This window comes from Delphinapterus leucas, chromosome 15 (genome assembly GCF_059928025.1).
Source record: "Delphinapterus leucas isolate spDelLeu-1000000601 "Yukka" chromosome 15, BTC_Dleu_Yukka2, whole genome shotgun sequence".
In the NCBI taxonomy this organism is placed as follows: domain Eukaryota; kingdom Metazoa; phylum Chordata; class Mammalia; order Artiodactyla; family Monodontidae; genus Delphinapterus; species Delphinapterus leucas.
Genome location: NC_143143.1, coordinates 30,084,918 through 30,101,626, shown reverse-complemented (window position 1 = coordinate 30,101,626; position 16,709 = coordinate 30,084,918). Strand labels below are relative to the sequence as shown.

The window sequence follows — 16,709 nt, the reverse complement described above, 5'->3', positions numbered from 1 at the left end:
TAAGAGGAAAAAAAAAATCCTCTGGCTTTGTGCTTTAGAGTTGACGGGTCTGGATGAGAGTCTGATTTACTTCCTCTGAGGGGAGAACGTTTAAGATCAACCCCTCAGGCAGAGATGAAAGCAAAGTGACCTTACCTTTTTGTCACTGAGGCCAGTCACTTGGTCCACAAACTCCTCCTGGATCATGAAAGCAGCCAGATTAGCCGTGTAGCTGGCCAGGAATATGACGGCAAAGAAGGCCCACACGGACACCATGATCTTGCTGGTGGTCCCTTTAGGATTCTGGACGGGCACGGAGTTGTTAAACACCAGGCCCCAAAGAAGCCATATAGCTTTTCCAATCGTAAAAGAAGGCCCATGGGGTGCTGCAAATGACAGGAAGGACATTCTCAGTGCCTCCTCAAAATGCACATTGGTGAGTGTTTGATACTATGCAGTGGCTCCAGCAACACTGAAGGCTGCCAGAAGACGGACTTATATCATAGTGTGTCCCATCACTGCCCCAGAACCACAACCACAATGAGTCCTTTTTTCTTTAAAAATTAGCATTCTTCCCACATTTCTATATATTTGGCTTTTTGCCACATTTCTAAAAAGACAAAGAAAGAAAGAAAGGAAGAGAGAGAGAGGGAGGGAAGGAGGGAGGAAGAAAGAAAGAGGAAGAAAGAAAGAAAGAAAAAAAAAGAAAGAAGGAAGGAGAGAGAGAAAAAGAAAGAAAGAAAGAAAGAAAGAAAGGAAGAAAGAAAGAAAGAAAGAAAAAGAAAGAAAGAAAGAAAAAGGGAAAAAAGAAGGAAGGAAGGAAGGGAGGGAGGGAGGGAGGGAGGAAGGAAGAAAATGGTTATGCAAAACATGGGTTTGAATTAGAAGTAGTGTTATGACCTGTTTTAAATGTGGACTTGATTTCCATTTGGGGAAGCAGAGCCTTACAAAAACATGTGCATGGGGGCTGCTTCAGTATTCGTCAGATGTGCTTTCGTATAAGAACCATGCAATTCAGAGGGACTGGTGCTTGATATTCTAATCTGATTGTTCCTAGCCATGGCTCCTGTTCAAACTCAGATGTAAGATATGCACAATGTAGGAATTAAACCAAACTAAAACACTCTCCAAATGGAGACATTAAGGAACAGAACAATAGAGCTTAATTCTTCTAACACTTCACAGATGGAAGACATTTGGTTGCAGGGTCATGGAAAATGAACTCTGATATCACAGCACTTTTTCTCCCTCAGCGTATTCTTAAAATGCTTTTTTTTTTTTAAGATTCTTAAGTGTTCCTTGCAACAGACTTAACTAAAGAGGCAGAACAATATGCCAAAATTTATTGGGCTGGGGAATATGCAGGCTGTAAAACACACGTTAGAGCTTTCAAGTCTGTTTTTGTGCAAGGGGAAAAAAATCAATTTATGCCCTCATTTCATGGGAAAAAGGGTCTTCCTTTAACAGAAGGTTTTTATGTCATTTAAGTAAATGAAGATATGAAAAAATGATCTACTTAGACTTCAGTTGGCGATGCACACAGAGTGGGCAATAAATAAAGTGGCAGCAGTGAATCCAGATTGATGGAAGTTACGAAGTTCTGGGCAGAGAGCCTAGTTGGGAAGCAAGCTTTCCGCACATGGGAGGCCAAATTCAGGCTATCGCAATACTTACAATATCCATATACAACACATTAGAGAGAAGGCAACTAATTCTATTATTCTCAGTTTCAAGCTCTCCTCTTTTTCTTTGCCTAATTTTATGATCTTCTGGGCTTGTTCCCAAGAGGCTGACAATTCTTAGTAAAAAGTAGAGTCAATCCAGTAAACTTCATGAACTACTTAATTTTATTAGGGATGCGTGTTGATCAGAAGTGATAGCTATTTGGGAATCAGAAATGGGCAGTTGCAGGGAGCTGTCCAAGACGTTTGGGAATTCCTGATTCATGAAGACTATTACTGGGTCATATAATTTTCCCCATAAAGGACAATGAGATGTAACAGAAAGCTATTTTGTGCAAGGAAATAAGTAGCTGTCATTTCCTGAGGGTTTCTACATGCGGATGAGTAGAAAACAAAAAGCCTCCAGGTGATGGAAGGAGTTTGCATGCTAGGTTCCTTCCTGCACAATCGTGTGTGCTTCAGCCAAAGGAGAAATTATTGCACATGGTGGCCTTTGGATAGCTTTTTATCTTCCAAGATACATTTCAAATGTATCCACTTCTTTCCATCTCCATTCTCTCCATCCAAGTCCAAAGCACTGCAGTTCTTTCTCTTGGAAAACTGTACCACCTTCCTAACTGGTCTCCCTCCTTCCACTGCTGCCACCCCTCCCATAGATAGATAGATAGAAAGTGACCTTTCCACACCGTACAGGTTTGTATTCTGCCTCTTCCCTGCCATTGTATTTTGAAGAAAATCTGAAATGCTTACCACAGTCAACAGCCTATCCCTCTGACTTCATCTTATACCACTGTCTACCTCACTTACTCATAACTTTTCTGTTTCTTGAGCATATCAAGATTGATCCCATGGCAAGGCCTTTGTATCTGCTGTTCCCTCTGCATGGAATGCTTTTCCCTCAGTTTTTAAAAATAGGACTGAATCCTTCTCATCTTTCAGGTCTCAACTCAAGCGTCATCTCTTCCTAAAGCCCTTCCCTGCTTGACCATCATACTTAAGAAGCGCCCATATCCCATCACTTCACTTTGGTTTTTCTCCCTTCTTCTTGAGATTTATTACAATCTGTGATTATTCACTTATATGTTTACGTGTTGTCTCCACAACTAAATTCGCTGTTGCCCAAGGATGAGGAAATCTCCATCCCATTTACCACGTTAAACCCCTGCTCCTGTACCAGGTACTCCGGAAATATTCATCAAATAAACGCACGAATTCACAAACAACACAAGCTCTGATTTTGCAAACGTAAATATCTACTCTCCTGCAGTATGATCACCCATAGAACATTGCCTCAGGACCCACTCTGTTGGAAAGCTTCTTACTAGCTAATTACATTACCCATTTAGTGAAATGCTGGCAACTCTCCCACTTAAACACAACATGATTACTTGTGGCATTTTAACCACGTTTGGTTGACGGCAGGTGGTTTACGTGGTAACCACCGCTCTTCAGTGGTTAAGAAGAAGCGGGAGGATTTCAGTAAAACTAAGTTCCCAATAGATTCCTGTGACCTGCTGGCTCTTTCCAATACTGAATCTTCCAAGCAAAAAGAACATATGGCAAATTAGAGTGCCTTGTTTTTGAATAACTGTACCTTGAAGATCTGCTGTCTTCCATCATCTAAAGTCATTTTTCAGGAAAGAGGTTTCGTCCTGGCACCCTTCTGATACCATCTACTTAGAATGTGTTGTGCACTGAGAAAAATTCACTCAAAATTGTGTAATGTGTTTATGTATATGGTTCGCGTGGGAGCCTCTTAAAAAGTTATGGCCGGGCTTCCCTGGTGGCGCAGTGGTTGAGAGTCCGCCTGCTGATGCAGGGGACGAGGGTTCGTGCCCCGGTCCGGGAGGATCCCACATGCCGCGGAGCAGCTGGGCCTGTGAGCCATGGCCGCTGAGCCTGTGCGTCCGGAGCCTGTGCTCCGCAACGGGAGAGGCCACAGCAGTGAGAGGCCCGCATACCGCAAAAAAAAAAAAAAAAAGTTATGGCCAATGAATGCATCCCAATTGAATTTTCTACTTACTGATTGCCACTCTATCAAGTACAATGCACTAAGGTCAGGCACTGTCAAGAGGAAAATGTAAGTGTTTGGGGAAAGTCACCATTTTATCATATATTTATATATTTACCATCAAACGAATGTGAGCATGATTTGGTAGTTTGGAGAATGTTCTTAGCCTAGATTCTATAAAACCATTTTCTTTGCATAGACTGAAGTTGAGACTCACTAGTAGTTCTATCATTTGTTTTGATGCACATTTTAACAACTGCCAGAAAACTTTTTCAAATATGCTTTCTCAGCAAATATCAGTAGCTTTTCACTTAACTACTGACTCCACATTACAGCAAGATTAGAATGTCTCATTTTTAAGTTTTATCCTTCTTTTCAGTAGAAGGGAATAACCCATACTTGTATGGCACTGCAAGTAATATCAATGACCCAGCGTGATTTGTACAATGGTACAGCAAGGCAATATAGGATGATGTGTTCTAAATCTGAACTCTTCATTGAAAGTAAGTTACATAGCATTGACTTTGAATCATGCTTATGAAGCTAGTCTCACCTTTCCCTTTGGCTAAGTTTCTGTTGTATCCAACAGGACTGAAGTATTCAAATACGAAAACAGCTATGGCGGATACAATGAGCAGCATCACAAACATCATCACCCAGACGGAGGCGCTGAATGGTTCTGCAGGTAAACAGGCCGGAGGGATGGAAACATGGTCAGTGAGCGCCTCCTCACAACCAGGGCTAGCAGGAAGCCTAGAGGGCCATTTGCAGACTCACTGAGAAACCCACTCTGATGTGAATCTGATCATTCAAAAGAAGCTAGTCATTATTTATTCATACATTTAAATCATTCTCTACTCTACAAAATATTTGAGGTGTTTTATAAGAATGCACATCATAGGATAAAAACAGAAAAGCATGTGACATTTTACAAATCAGGTCAAGGATAATAAAAACAAAATATAATGATAAGACCAAGGGAGAAAGTTAAAATGCAAACCAAGAGGCTACAGGGTCCTCTGTAATTATAGAATCATCCAGGGGACCAAAGCTAAAGAGAAACAAGACTAGATTCAAATAGTCAAACATAAGGCACCTGCGAATCAGCATGAGTTTTATTTTCATTTTCATCTTGACATGCTGGAGGGAGAACGTGCAGGAATTCTAGAAGTAAAGGGAGAATTATAACCTGGTAGAAAAGGATCGTAAAATCGTGGGATTGACAGGAATATTGGAATGTCATAGTCTGCCCCCAATACTACCACCCTCTCCATTTCACCTACTGCTTCGGACAGATGGGATCTCTACAATTTAAAAATCTTGTCGAGGTTGGTAATGGTTAAACGCAATTGACAAGTCATTTGAGGATATTACATTCACACGAGAATTCAATGAAAATGTATCGTTTAAAGATAGAGGCAAGGAAGTAGTAGATGGATAGATGGTTATTTCCCCTAAAAATAGTTTTCATCAGTTCATTTTCATGTGGGTGTCTCAGAAGGGCAGGCCAAGACACAGGTTCTAAATCTTAGATCACTTTAGAAAGGTAAGAGATACTACGTAAAACAAATTAACATTTTTATTCAAACTGATTGAGGACATGAAAGTGAGCTGAAAGGAGCTATTTTATCCATGTATGACATAGATTTGCTAGAAAATCAACAGAGACTAAAATTTTTTAAATGAACATAGCTCCACCTGATTGCATCACTGGGAAGAAGCTGCCCTTGGACACCAGTGAACTTATAATCCTTTTCATCACGAGCAAACATTTTCTAAGAATAAAATATAAGAAGCCCAATAATACCTCTCGAATAGTACACATTTTATTATTTTTAAATTGTTTTTTTTTCTGATGAAGCTATTAATAATAATAAAGAGCTATGCTGACAGCAGGCCACCTTTTTATTAAAGTCTGTGACTACCTAACACAGCTAGAGTTCATCACAAATTCCAATGTAATGAGCTTAATATATAATAAGAAACTAATATGTCCGAAGCTTTAATGATATTGGATAATTTTAAAACCTGAAGGAATACTTTGTAATGCAGTTTTGATAGTGCAAATACTTTAAGAAGCAACAAGTACCAAGACAACTTACTTGACTTAAATAAGCCAAGATGAGCTCAAAGAAACCAATGAGACTAAAACTGAAATTTATCTTAGTTAAATTTAACTTGAGTGCAAACAATATCGTGTCCCTGAAATCAGCAGTTTGGTAGTAAGGTGTATCCAGGAGAAAGAAATGAATAATTAGGAGATTAAAAATTACTTAATATTCAAAAATAGAGATGCTAAAGTAATTCTCCAGGCTGGATGTGCTGATGGCATAGTGTGTCTCAGCAGAGGAGGATCCCTGTAATGAGTAAAGGAGCATTATATACATGTAAAGTATTTGGTGTGTGCTTTGCACACTGCATACACGTAATAAGTTAAGTGGAATAGCTGCTGGGTTCCCTGGTTAAAGCCAGAATTGGTGGTGGTGGTGTGCTGTCCAGGGTCCTGAAAAAGGCGTTCTAGTTTAAAACACGCACACTTATTAATCTGATAACTCCTTTTCTCTGCAGGTTATGATGACATTATTAAAAATATTAGGGGGAATCCTTACTGAATTCTTGTACTCACATGTCAGAATCTGTAAGCCTTCAGTGGACTTCACTGGGCACTTGATGTGTCCTAGTCACTAACTGGTCAGAAAATCAGATGGAAACTGATCAAGAAACTGATCCCAGATGTTTTCTCACTTCGAAGTGACAACATCTGTCCCTTGACTTGTGAGGATGGCAGAGCGATTCTGCTGTAGTATTCTGGTTTTAGTAAGTTAGGTACCTATGAGTGCCATGAAGGATGGCTATTCCCAGACACCACACACACACACACACACACACACACACACACACACACACCCCACAACAAAGAAAGTCATTAGAACAATGATGAGCTACTGTCTGTAGTGTCTAAGATGTGACCCAGAAGTATTTTTAGATAGCTCTGGATTACATCCTCTACTGGACAGATTCAACATCTGTCTGTGAAGGAACTTTAATCTAGAAGAGACCCCGGCTCAGCATTTCTTTGGATCAAAGACTCCAACCTACTTGGAAAGTCTTAAGAATTAACTGAATATTGCCAGAGACATCATCTCTGTCCTTGAAGAGTCGCTGGTTACATTTTGATACAAAAGCTCAGAGGCATTACCTGCAAGTGTTTCCGATGTGAGTTAATGGATTTTGCAGAGGAGAGAGAATAGGAAATAATGAAGAGCAATGCAATCAGATTTTGAATGTTTGGCTCTTCCAGATGACTGAGCCAGTGAATGGAAAAATGTAGCTTAGCATGGTTCATTATGACTTTCAAAACCTGCAGATAATGACCGTAAATAAGGGGGTGCACAGTCAATCGAATAGGGATGTAATTTAGTGACTAGGAGAAGTATTAAGCCTTCTGTGTAAAAACAGCTTTAAAAATAGCTTCCTCTGGCTACAATTTATTTTATTCTTAAAGATACAGTAGGAAGAGTAGGGGGAAAAGAGGTTTAGCTAAATTTAGCAAAAATACTTGACTTTTATGGAAATGTTCTACTAACACAGATAAGATAAAAATCTAGGGAAACTGGGTTGAGGCCAGATTCAGTATCAGTGACTCATATTTATGAGACAAGTCAATGGAAATATTTTTCTTCTTTGATTGAACTGGACGAAAAGTTCTCTCTAGCTCACTAAGAAGATAAGTGGACAACTTTCTCTTTCCATTTCTTCCACGAACTCCCTTCCTCCAACCTCTAGGACCAAAGATCTCTGTTAAGGGTTCCAATAGGGAACGGGGAAAAAGACGATTAGGAGTGACTATGGGTGAGAGTATATCCAATAATTATTAACATTCTGCTTGTGTTGTCAATATCAGTAAGCAGTACTTTTCATGATCCAGTGAGGCTCCCTTATCAAGATATGGGCATCATTACCCATGTCAGACACAGGCACAGAAGGAACATAGCGAGGTGTGTATTTGTCAAGGTCCACATTACTCCAACAAAGGTTACAAAAATTGAAGCGAGTGCAAAATCAAACCCAGTGAGCGGTAAGGATTTCAACAGCTTAAATGGATGATTGAAAATGAAAACAGTAAATCCATATGTCTCTGTGAGTAAGGCAGTATCCAAAATCCTGTTAGTCAACATTTCACTCATGAGAATGAAGCATAGAACGCTTCACTGGATGCTAACACATATAAATGAAGGCAGGGGAAGAGTAAGGCTGTGGGCTTGGAGCTGGCATCCACAAATGGGCCCTAGTCTGCAGTTTTAGTTCTCTAATAAACAAAGTTTCTTTGTCTTTGGAAAAATGTAAGAAATTCAGTTGACCCTAATCTAACTGTTTCCGCTCTCTCCTGCAGTTTCCTTCTAGGGGTCAATGTTTGTCTTAACCTTCCCAATTTGGGACAAACCCACTGACATGGGAATGCCAAGGGGAAGTTAATCTGAATCCCATGATCTTCAAGACAGTCACTATCAAAAACTATTTATGATGACAAAACACTCAACACAATGATTTCCTTTAAAGAAAAAATTAAAAATGCTTGGCTATATTCCATGCAGTTTCAGCTACACCAGCCAAGCTACCTAATGCATAGCTGCTAAAGAAAACCAGATGATAGAAAAAAAACAGAACTACCTTGCTTTAAAAAATAAAAACCTTTTGTGTAAAAACATAAATCTAGGAAACAGTTAAAAGGAGAGTAAGAAGAATTTCTTCTCTTATAAACCATTCAGCTTAAAGGATAGTCACATTTAAAATATGATTCCATTAATTTTAAAACAGTGTATCCTCTTCAGACTGCTTCTGTTTTGTTTATCAGAGTACTGGTATAAATCATTGCACAGTCATCATTATTTTTACTCTTACATCCAGTAAATAAATGACTGTCATTCTAGTGAGGGATGGAGGATGGGTATGTGGCTGCTAAGTAAAAGTTTATGAGCTGATTTAAATTAACTGTGGACAGACAGGTTTATTTTTTAAATGCTTTCAAGGCTCTAAGCAATATATCTACTAATCTATATTCTGCACTATCAAGGACGGTATCTGAATATGTGATTGTATTTTTAGCAGCTATTTCCAAGTTAAAGATAAATGAAAGATGTTAACTGGGGGAAAATTTGGGTAATTCAATGCAACATGCTTTCAATATGCTGACGTGGTTACCTAGAACTGAACTAGGTCCTATCTGGTCCTGTCTTTTGAGCAAACAAGACAAAATACCTATAATTCCTCATAGGAAAGCAATAGTGACTGTGAAGTTCACATACCTAGAAAAGCAGAAGGTGATACAGTGCCATTGCTTCTTGAAACCATGACACTGATTCCCGTCTCCACAAAGGGCACAGAGAAGTCCACCACTTCAGAACGTTCCTCATTGATGGTGAGTGAGCCAACTGCCATGACTGCCCGTTGATAAACCACCTGGACACAAGGCAAAAAAAAGAACCGTCCCTTTACTTATCCTTCCCACCATCTCTGAGGACCTTGGGCCCTAAGTCTGAATGAGGGCCCTTGGGATGAAAAGATAACTTACCTCACCAATCATTCCATTCCACACATTGTTAACTTTCTTGCCATGCTTCCCATTAGTCACCAGGTAAAGGTCATAGGTAAACTTCACTGTTCTCGAAAGCTTCTTTAGGATATCGATGCAGAACCCCTTGCAGCATTTTTTAACATTCATGCCCTCATTGGTTGAATTGCTGTAGAGAAAATCCCAAGACGGTAGAGTGTTAGTACTGGAAAATGTGTTCAGTCATTACCTACACTCTTCTACTATTCTTCACATGGGAAATAGAGGCCCAAAATGAGGAAGCGGCTTTTACAAGGATGTTCAGTGAGTTTATGACAGCAAAAGTAGAAAGTGTTCTTAATTATGACAATAATCATGACAACAGGTAACATTTCTTGAGTAATTACTATTTGCTATGCACTGTGATAAATGCTTTCTACTAATTGTTGGATTAATCTTCACAACATTTTTCTTAATTAGGTAGATTCAGATCCCCATTATACAGATGAGAGTTACTACGTCTTATGTTTTTAAAGCTTATAACACATACAACCTCTTTAGATCAGAGTTTAGTCATCTAATCTAAACTGAATTATAAAAACTTACTGGAAAATGGAGGAGAGGAAGATGTGAAATTCTCAGAGCAAGGAGAGTTTTGCTTTATCCTTTCACTGAAAATAGAGGTTGGCAACCAAAGGGAAGAAGAAAGGGTGCCTTACTTACTTAGGAAAGATACTCCCCTTGCTGAGGAAAACTAAGAATTATCAGCTAAGAATCAGGAGACCTGGGGTCTACTCTGTGCCTGAGTCTGTGGACTTAATGTCTCTTGATCGAGTCATCTCGCAAATGAAGGCTCATTCATAACATTTTCCCTCCGTACCTGCGTGGAGGAAGTGTAAGAGGTGACACTATCAAATAGCAATGTCCTTGATCAGGAAAAAGCCCTATTAAAACACAGAGGGCATTGCTGCCGTAAAACCTATCACAATCTACCAAGGTTACATTTGTTGCTTTGTGTCAGCCACTCTGCTTTATTTACTTGACAAAGTCATACTCAAAGGACACTCAGAAAAACCAGAAATGCTTTTAAAAGGGAAGGAAACAGGGGTCTTCCCAAGTGATAACAAAAACTATTAAAACCACTGCTGCAGGAAGATCAAGACCTCTCTGGGCATTGCACTTGGTTCCACCTTGCCCTGGGGCATCCATTAGTACCATGGTCAGATGCTGAGTCACGTATTTCATAGGATATGTGCTGCCTCAACATTCCATTGTTGACACATCTACATACTGAATTGTTATCTAAGCACTAAAATGATGTTTATCTAACATCATTTGGTCTGTGTTTCCACATCTGGAAACACAGACCATATTGGGAACTTTTGTTGGTTGTTAACACAAACGTGTGCGTGTGTGTGTGTGTGTGTGTGTGGAGGAGGGGGTATGACAACTACCCAGACATCTGAGAAATGGTGCCCATGTAATCTCTCTGCTCTCCACCATCACCCAAAAGAAAGGGAGACTCATAAAAACAAATATGGGGAAAGGGATCCAATAAGTCATCAATTCTCTGGCTGTATAATTTCCCAGTGTGGCCAGTGGATGTGCTTTGCGAGTCAGACAGAGCTGCTTTCAAATCCTGGGTCTGCCCTTGACAAGCATGGAAACTCGGACGGGTCTCTTCATTCACAGACCTCAGTTTACTTATTCGTGCATTGAGAAGGCTGATACTTACCTTGCGGGATAGTTGGAAATATTAAATGAGGTATCTAAAGCACCTCTCACACAGGTGCTTAAAAATATATTTCCTCTCTTTTCACCAATGATTTGACAGTTTAGGGGATTAACTGGCAGTATAGCCATTTATCCTTACAGATCAAAACGGGTAAGTTTTCCTCAATTTTCTCTTAACACTCAACTAACAGGTAAGAAGAAAAGTCTGATTTCTCAGCCCATTTCCTACTACCTGATTTTTTAGAAGAATGATGTGTGCCCTCAAGACTCCACCATTTGCCAGAAGTGAGAGACAAAGGGTTTTCCCTGAAAGAATATCACCAAGAAAACAAACACAATCACGTTGTCCAACAGGAATCCTTTTTGGAACCAATCAGACTGCCTCAAAGATGTTACCTTTAGGAAATGCAGTTGATCTAAACTGTGTTAATGTTGGGATGACTGGATCCTAGTAATTTTCTATTGCTTTCAGGTAAATCAAAGACTTTAATTTCACCGGAAGCACAGTACAATTCTCATGTCACCAAGTGGGAAAAGGAAAATTGCAAGCCACCCCCTCCCACAGGAACCCAAATTGTGAATCTGAACTTGTTAATCTGTTTCTATTCTTCAGTTGAAAAGTCAATTCTTTTAAAGACAGTAATTTATTTGGAGGTTCATTTCCTCCAGACCAGTGTGACTAAGGACTTGGTGATCTACTGTTTTCAGCTCCAAGTCTTCTGATTTTAAAGACTTTAATCTCCAATGACTGAGTGTGAAGCATAAGATGCCCTACTTGATTGGCCCTGTTGAATCAGAGAAGATATGATTATCATAAAGGAGGTGCCCCAGTGGGGTTATACTCTTTGCTTTGTGCCAGCCACTCTGCTTTCTTAATCTGACCAAGTTCTGCCACCCAAGTCAAAACCTTCTTTGACAACTTTTCCACATTACCCCTTCTGTCATTCCCCCAGTTCATCACTTCCAAGTACTGCACTAGGCTTCCTTCTGTTTCCCAAACTCACCAATCTCTTTCCTCCCTCAGGGCCTTTGCACCTGCTCCTCTAGCTGGGTGGCTCTTCCCCAGTTCTTCACATGTTTGGCTCCTTCTCCTCCTTTACATGTCACCTTAAATCTTACCTGTGTGAGCTGCAGGAGCCCCACATACCTCAAGTGACTCCCTTATCACACCACCTTATTCAGATCCTTCACAGGGTTTATCCTAATGTGGAGCTGCCCTGTTCCCTTATTGGTTGAGTAGTTTTTTAACCGTGTGCACCCCTTGACTGCAAGATCCTTCCCGGTTCATTGACGCATCCCCCATGCCCAGCACTGTGACTAACACAGAAACTATGTTTCATGCGTATTTATTTACTGACTAATCTATTCAGAATTTCAACCCCAAAGAGGCTGAAGACTCCAAAAGAAGCCGATGATTATTTACTGGATAATCCATAAGAATTTCAACACCCAAAATGCTGCTTATTGATAAAAAAATTTCTCCAAACCAAAATGCACCTTCATAATACACTTAGCAATCATATTCTTAAAAAATTATCTTTGGGCTTCCCTGGTGGTGCAGTGGTTGAGAGTCCGCCTGCCGATGCAGGGGACATGGGTTTGTGCCCCGGTCCGGGTAGATCCCACATGCCGCGGAGCGGCTGGGCCCGTGAGCCATGGCCGCTGAGCCTGCACGTCCGGAGCCTGTGCTCCACAACGGGAGAGGCCACAACAGTGAGAGGCCTGCATACCGGAAAAAAAAAATTATCTTTATCCAAAGCACTGAGCCATGGGGATTTGCATCTTGTATAATAAGAACTTAGGTTGGAATTTGGAATGTGGGAGGAAAAGTATCCATTCACCCTCCGTTCAAGTTTCATCAACATTGGGGTGTCATATTCTATGCTTGTCACTGAAGACACAAATATTAATAAGCCACATTCCCTATATTTAGGCAGATAATACTCTGGGGGAAATACAGACAAACTGTAAGCCATAAAAACAAGTGAGACAATTTAGAGAGTGCTAGAGAGTGCTATGACTAGAGTGCTATGACTAGAGTGCTAGAGAGTGCTAACTAGAGAGTGCTATGGACTGAATGTTTATGTTCCCCTCAAATTCATATGTTGAAACCCTAATCCCCAATGTGATGGTATTTGGAGAGGTAATTAGGTCACGAGGGTGGAACCCTCCTAAATGGAAGTAGTGCCCTTATAAGAAGGAGCAGGACAGCTTGCTTCCTCTCCCTCTGCTCTCTACCAGGTGAGGAGAAGACAGCCGTCTGCAAACCAGAGGGTCTCCACCAGACACCAGATCTGCCAGCACCTTGATCGTGGACTTCCCAGCCCCCAGAACTGTGAGGAATAAATGTCTGTTGTTTAAGCCACCCACTCGTGGTAATCTGTTATAGCAGCCTGAACTGATTAAGACATAGAGACATAGCCAGGGTACTGTGGAAGTAGGGAGAACTAACCTAGCTTGTGGAGGGAGTGCTTAAGACTTAAAGGGCAAGCAAAAATTGTCCAGGTGAAAGGAGGCAATCAGAAAATACTCAGAAAAAAAAAAAAAAAGATTTCCATCTAGCGGTAGGCTTTTTCCTTTTGTGAATCCTCCACAAGGGTGGTATTTGTGTTTATGTTTGCATTACACAGACAAAGTTCAGGGCCTTGGACTTGGCCATGAAGCTTTATGTATCTCCAAAGGGTTTATAGATTAGGGAGAACCCTTCACCAGGGGATCTGATAAAAAATGTCAGTTCCTCTTCAATCGTAATAAAAGAGGAAATGACTTAGATGCAATGCTGGTTTGTTGCTGGTGACCTAGGAGATCCCCAGGAGATCAGCTCCACCTTAAGCACATTAGAAAGTCACTTGTAAGGTGGATGTTGACCCCAAAATGGAGAGAAGCTTTGAAAATTCTGAAGTTTGGATCCGGGAAATAGAAGAGAGGTGGAAGGAAGTGGTAGATATGGTTTGGGGGAGGGAGCAACCAGAAAAATACAAAAGAAATAATTATTCTAGGAAATATTGAAGGGGAGGGTTGACTTACCATACTGGTTAAGAATATGGTGGTGGAGTCAGATGGACAAGTGTTTGAGTCCTGCCTCTTCCATCTACTAGCTAAGTGGCTCTGAACGTGCTTCTTAATCTTCTCATAACTCAGTTTTTATCATGTTTTAAATGGGCAAAACCATGCACCTCGTATTGCCGTTGTTGGAATCAAATGAATGCAAACCACCTGGTGTAGTTCCAGGTTTTTAAAAAAATCTATTTTTATACCCACCTATTATAATAGAGTATATTTTATATTACATTCTATTATTATTGTAGAGATACCACTGTTATCAGTGATACAGGCTATTGTAAAGGATTGGGCACATTCAACCGACAGCATCCCTGGACTCACTTGATTCTGATGAACTTCCGACATGGCACAGTGTTCCTCACACACGTCTCAGTCAGCGGGTCTATGTCTTCCACGATGACAAAGGGGGCCTCCTCCAGTGTGACGATACTCAGATGGTTGTCGTCTGGCTCACAGTCCGAAAAGGACTTGTACCTGGGCCACACGGCATGCCTCAGGCTCAGGGTCTGGTTCTCCCACTTGCCCACCTGGTATAAAGAGAAAGACACACCTGTGCTTTCCGGCACCACTGGCTTCCAGAAAGGTGAGTCCTCCCCCGTAAGAGGTATGGGAGAAGAACCCCATCATCTTCAGGGCTTTTCTGCTACCTACCTCAACGTACACTTCTGTTTATATGCTAAGAAAGATGAGGACAAAGGGAAAGCAGAATACTGGGCCGCTCCCATGCCCTGGACTCTCCCCAGACTAATAAATACGGGGGTGGTGACAAAGCACTGATGCCGTTGGAGATCCCCAAGTGATTGTGATGTTCTGCCAGAGCTCAGGCCCACTAATGTCATGAAAAGAGCAAGGACTTTTAGAATCAGAGGTCTAGGCTTGAATCCCCAGATCTGCCACTTACTAGCTGTACAACCCCAGGCAGGCTTTTAATCACTATGAACATCTGTTTTCTCATCTGTAAATAGACACAATTCCACCTACTTTATAAGGATGTCGTGGGAATTAAATAAGGCAATTCGAGAAAAGCATATAGGGCAGTGCTCAGCACGTAGTAAGGACTCCAAACTCTCCCTTTTAAGTATAGAAGAGAGTCAGTGAGAGGGAGAGAGATTTTTAAAGTGCTAAGAAAAAGAAAAAGAGGAAAGGGGAGAGGAAGATGAAGTCCAAGGGCAAAAAAGAGGGAGGATTGGCAGGAGAAACAAGGGGGTAGAGCAGGTGAGCAGACGAGAAGCCTCCCTTCAAGCTCAGATACGGTTCTATGTAAGTTGAAATTAAGGTGAATTTTTCTTAATCCAGCACAGAGTGGAGACTTTTACTGCTTACTGTACATCAAGACCTGTCAAAGCAGAATCGATTGTGTTCCCTCTGAGCAGCTGTCGGCATCTTGGTGAAATCAAATTGAAGGCTGTATGTTTTGAACCTTAATTTTATTCGACAGCTTCTTGGCACTCTCGCACACACACTGGGAGAAAGCTGCCCCCAGCACTGCACTTTGTGCTTCCTCCTCCCGTTCCCAAGTGCAACTGCTCGACACCACAGAGCAGCGCTTTATTTGTAACACAAACCTCAAGGAAAATACCTCGTCTGAAGAGCTAAGTGCCAAGTCCAGCCTTGTCTGTGTTCATATGACCCACTCACCTCTCCTCCTGTAATGTGTCACCAGAAATGAATCTCAGGCCCTTGAAGAGAATTCAGACCCGCTGGACACCAGGAGAGGTGATAGGTGGCGGGAGAGAAGGCAATCAGTGCTCTGGAAGATGACATCATCATTTGGACTGGAAAATGTTTGCTGCTTGTAGAGAAACATGCCGTGTGGCCAATTACAAAACTGTCCAGCTTCACTGATACCTTCCTTTTTAAGTTAGGAAGGGCAGTAGAGTAATTTGGTCAAGCAAACACGTTCATCTCCTCAGGCTGTGATGTAACATAGGCTGGAGAGAATGTGGAGCCCATCAAATTCTTAATTCATTCAACATAGATTTACTGAACACCAGCTATGTGCGTGCTGACACCAGCCCGGGAACAATGAGGGATAAAACAGAACGATTCCTGCCTTGTTGGAACCATCAGTCGGCTGCCGGACAAAGACCAAGCCAATAATAATAAACATGCAAATAGATAAAGAGATATCCAAGCTCTTCCTTTTGGAACATGTTATACCCATCTCTTTCTTTTTCATCTCCCTTAGAAAACTCAAACATAGCCTTCAAAAGAGCCTGGGCAGTTCAGTGGGTAAGACAATGGCTTTTGGAGTCACACAGAACTAAGTGCTAATCCTGGCTTCATCCATTAGCTGAGCAGCCTTGGGAAAGCTGCTTAACCTCTCTGAGCTTTGCTTTCTCTATCTGTAAAATGTGGATTGCTACAGGATATGCTTTCAGAACTGTAGTGAGATTTGAATGAGCCAAAAATGTCCTTGAAGCATTGAGCACGGAACTTAACATGTAACATACGTGGCAGCTGCTATTATTTTATTATTGTAGGCAGCATTTAAGATACAGCTCAAATATCACCTAATCTGTAAAAGCATTCCTGTCTTCCCTGGTAATAGAGAACTCTGCTCCCATCTCCACCACAGCATTTGATGTTATACTTAAAACAATGTCACTTTTGGGCATGTCTGTGTAGTCGGGAAATGTGCCAACATTACCACTTAGTTTAATCCTACAAATTCCGCGTGGTAAGGATT

General features: G+C 41.1%; 1 protein-coding gene across 1 annotated transcript in view; it reads right to left on the bottom strand.

The window, feature by feature from the left end:
- The window catches only part of GRIN2A (glutamate ionotropic receptor NMDA type subunit 2A), a 368,609-nt gene that overhangs the window by 70,656 nt on the left and 281,244 nt on the right, over positions 1 to 16,709 (bottom strand). The window contains exons 4-8 of the mRNA XM_022552282.2: positions 14,342 to 14,547; positions 9,245 to 9,413; positions 8,979 to 9,132; positions 4,226 to 4,351; positions 136 to 365 (exon numbers count right to left, since the gene is read on the bottom strand). Of these exons, the coding sequence (XP_022407990.1) occupies positions 136 to 365; positions 4,226 to 4,351; positions 8,979 to 9,132; positions 9,245 to 9,413; positions 14,342 to 14,547 (885 nt within the window). The remainder of the gene's footprint in view (positions 1 to 135; positions 366 to 4,225; positions 4,352 to 8,978; positions 9,133 to 9,244; positions 9,414 to 14,341; positions 14,548 to 16,709) is intronic.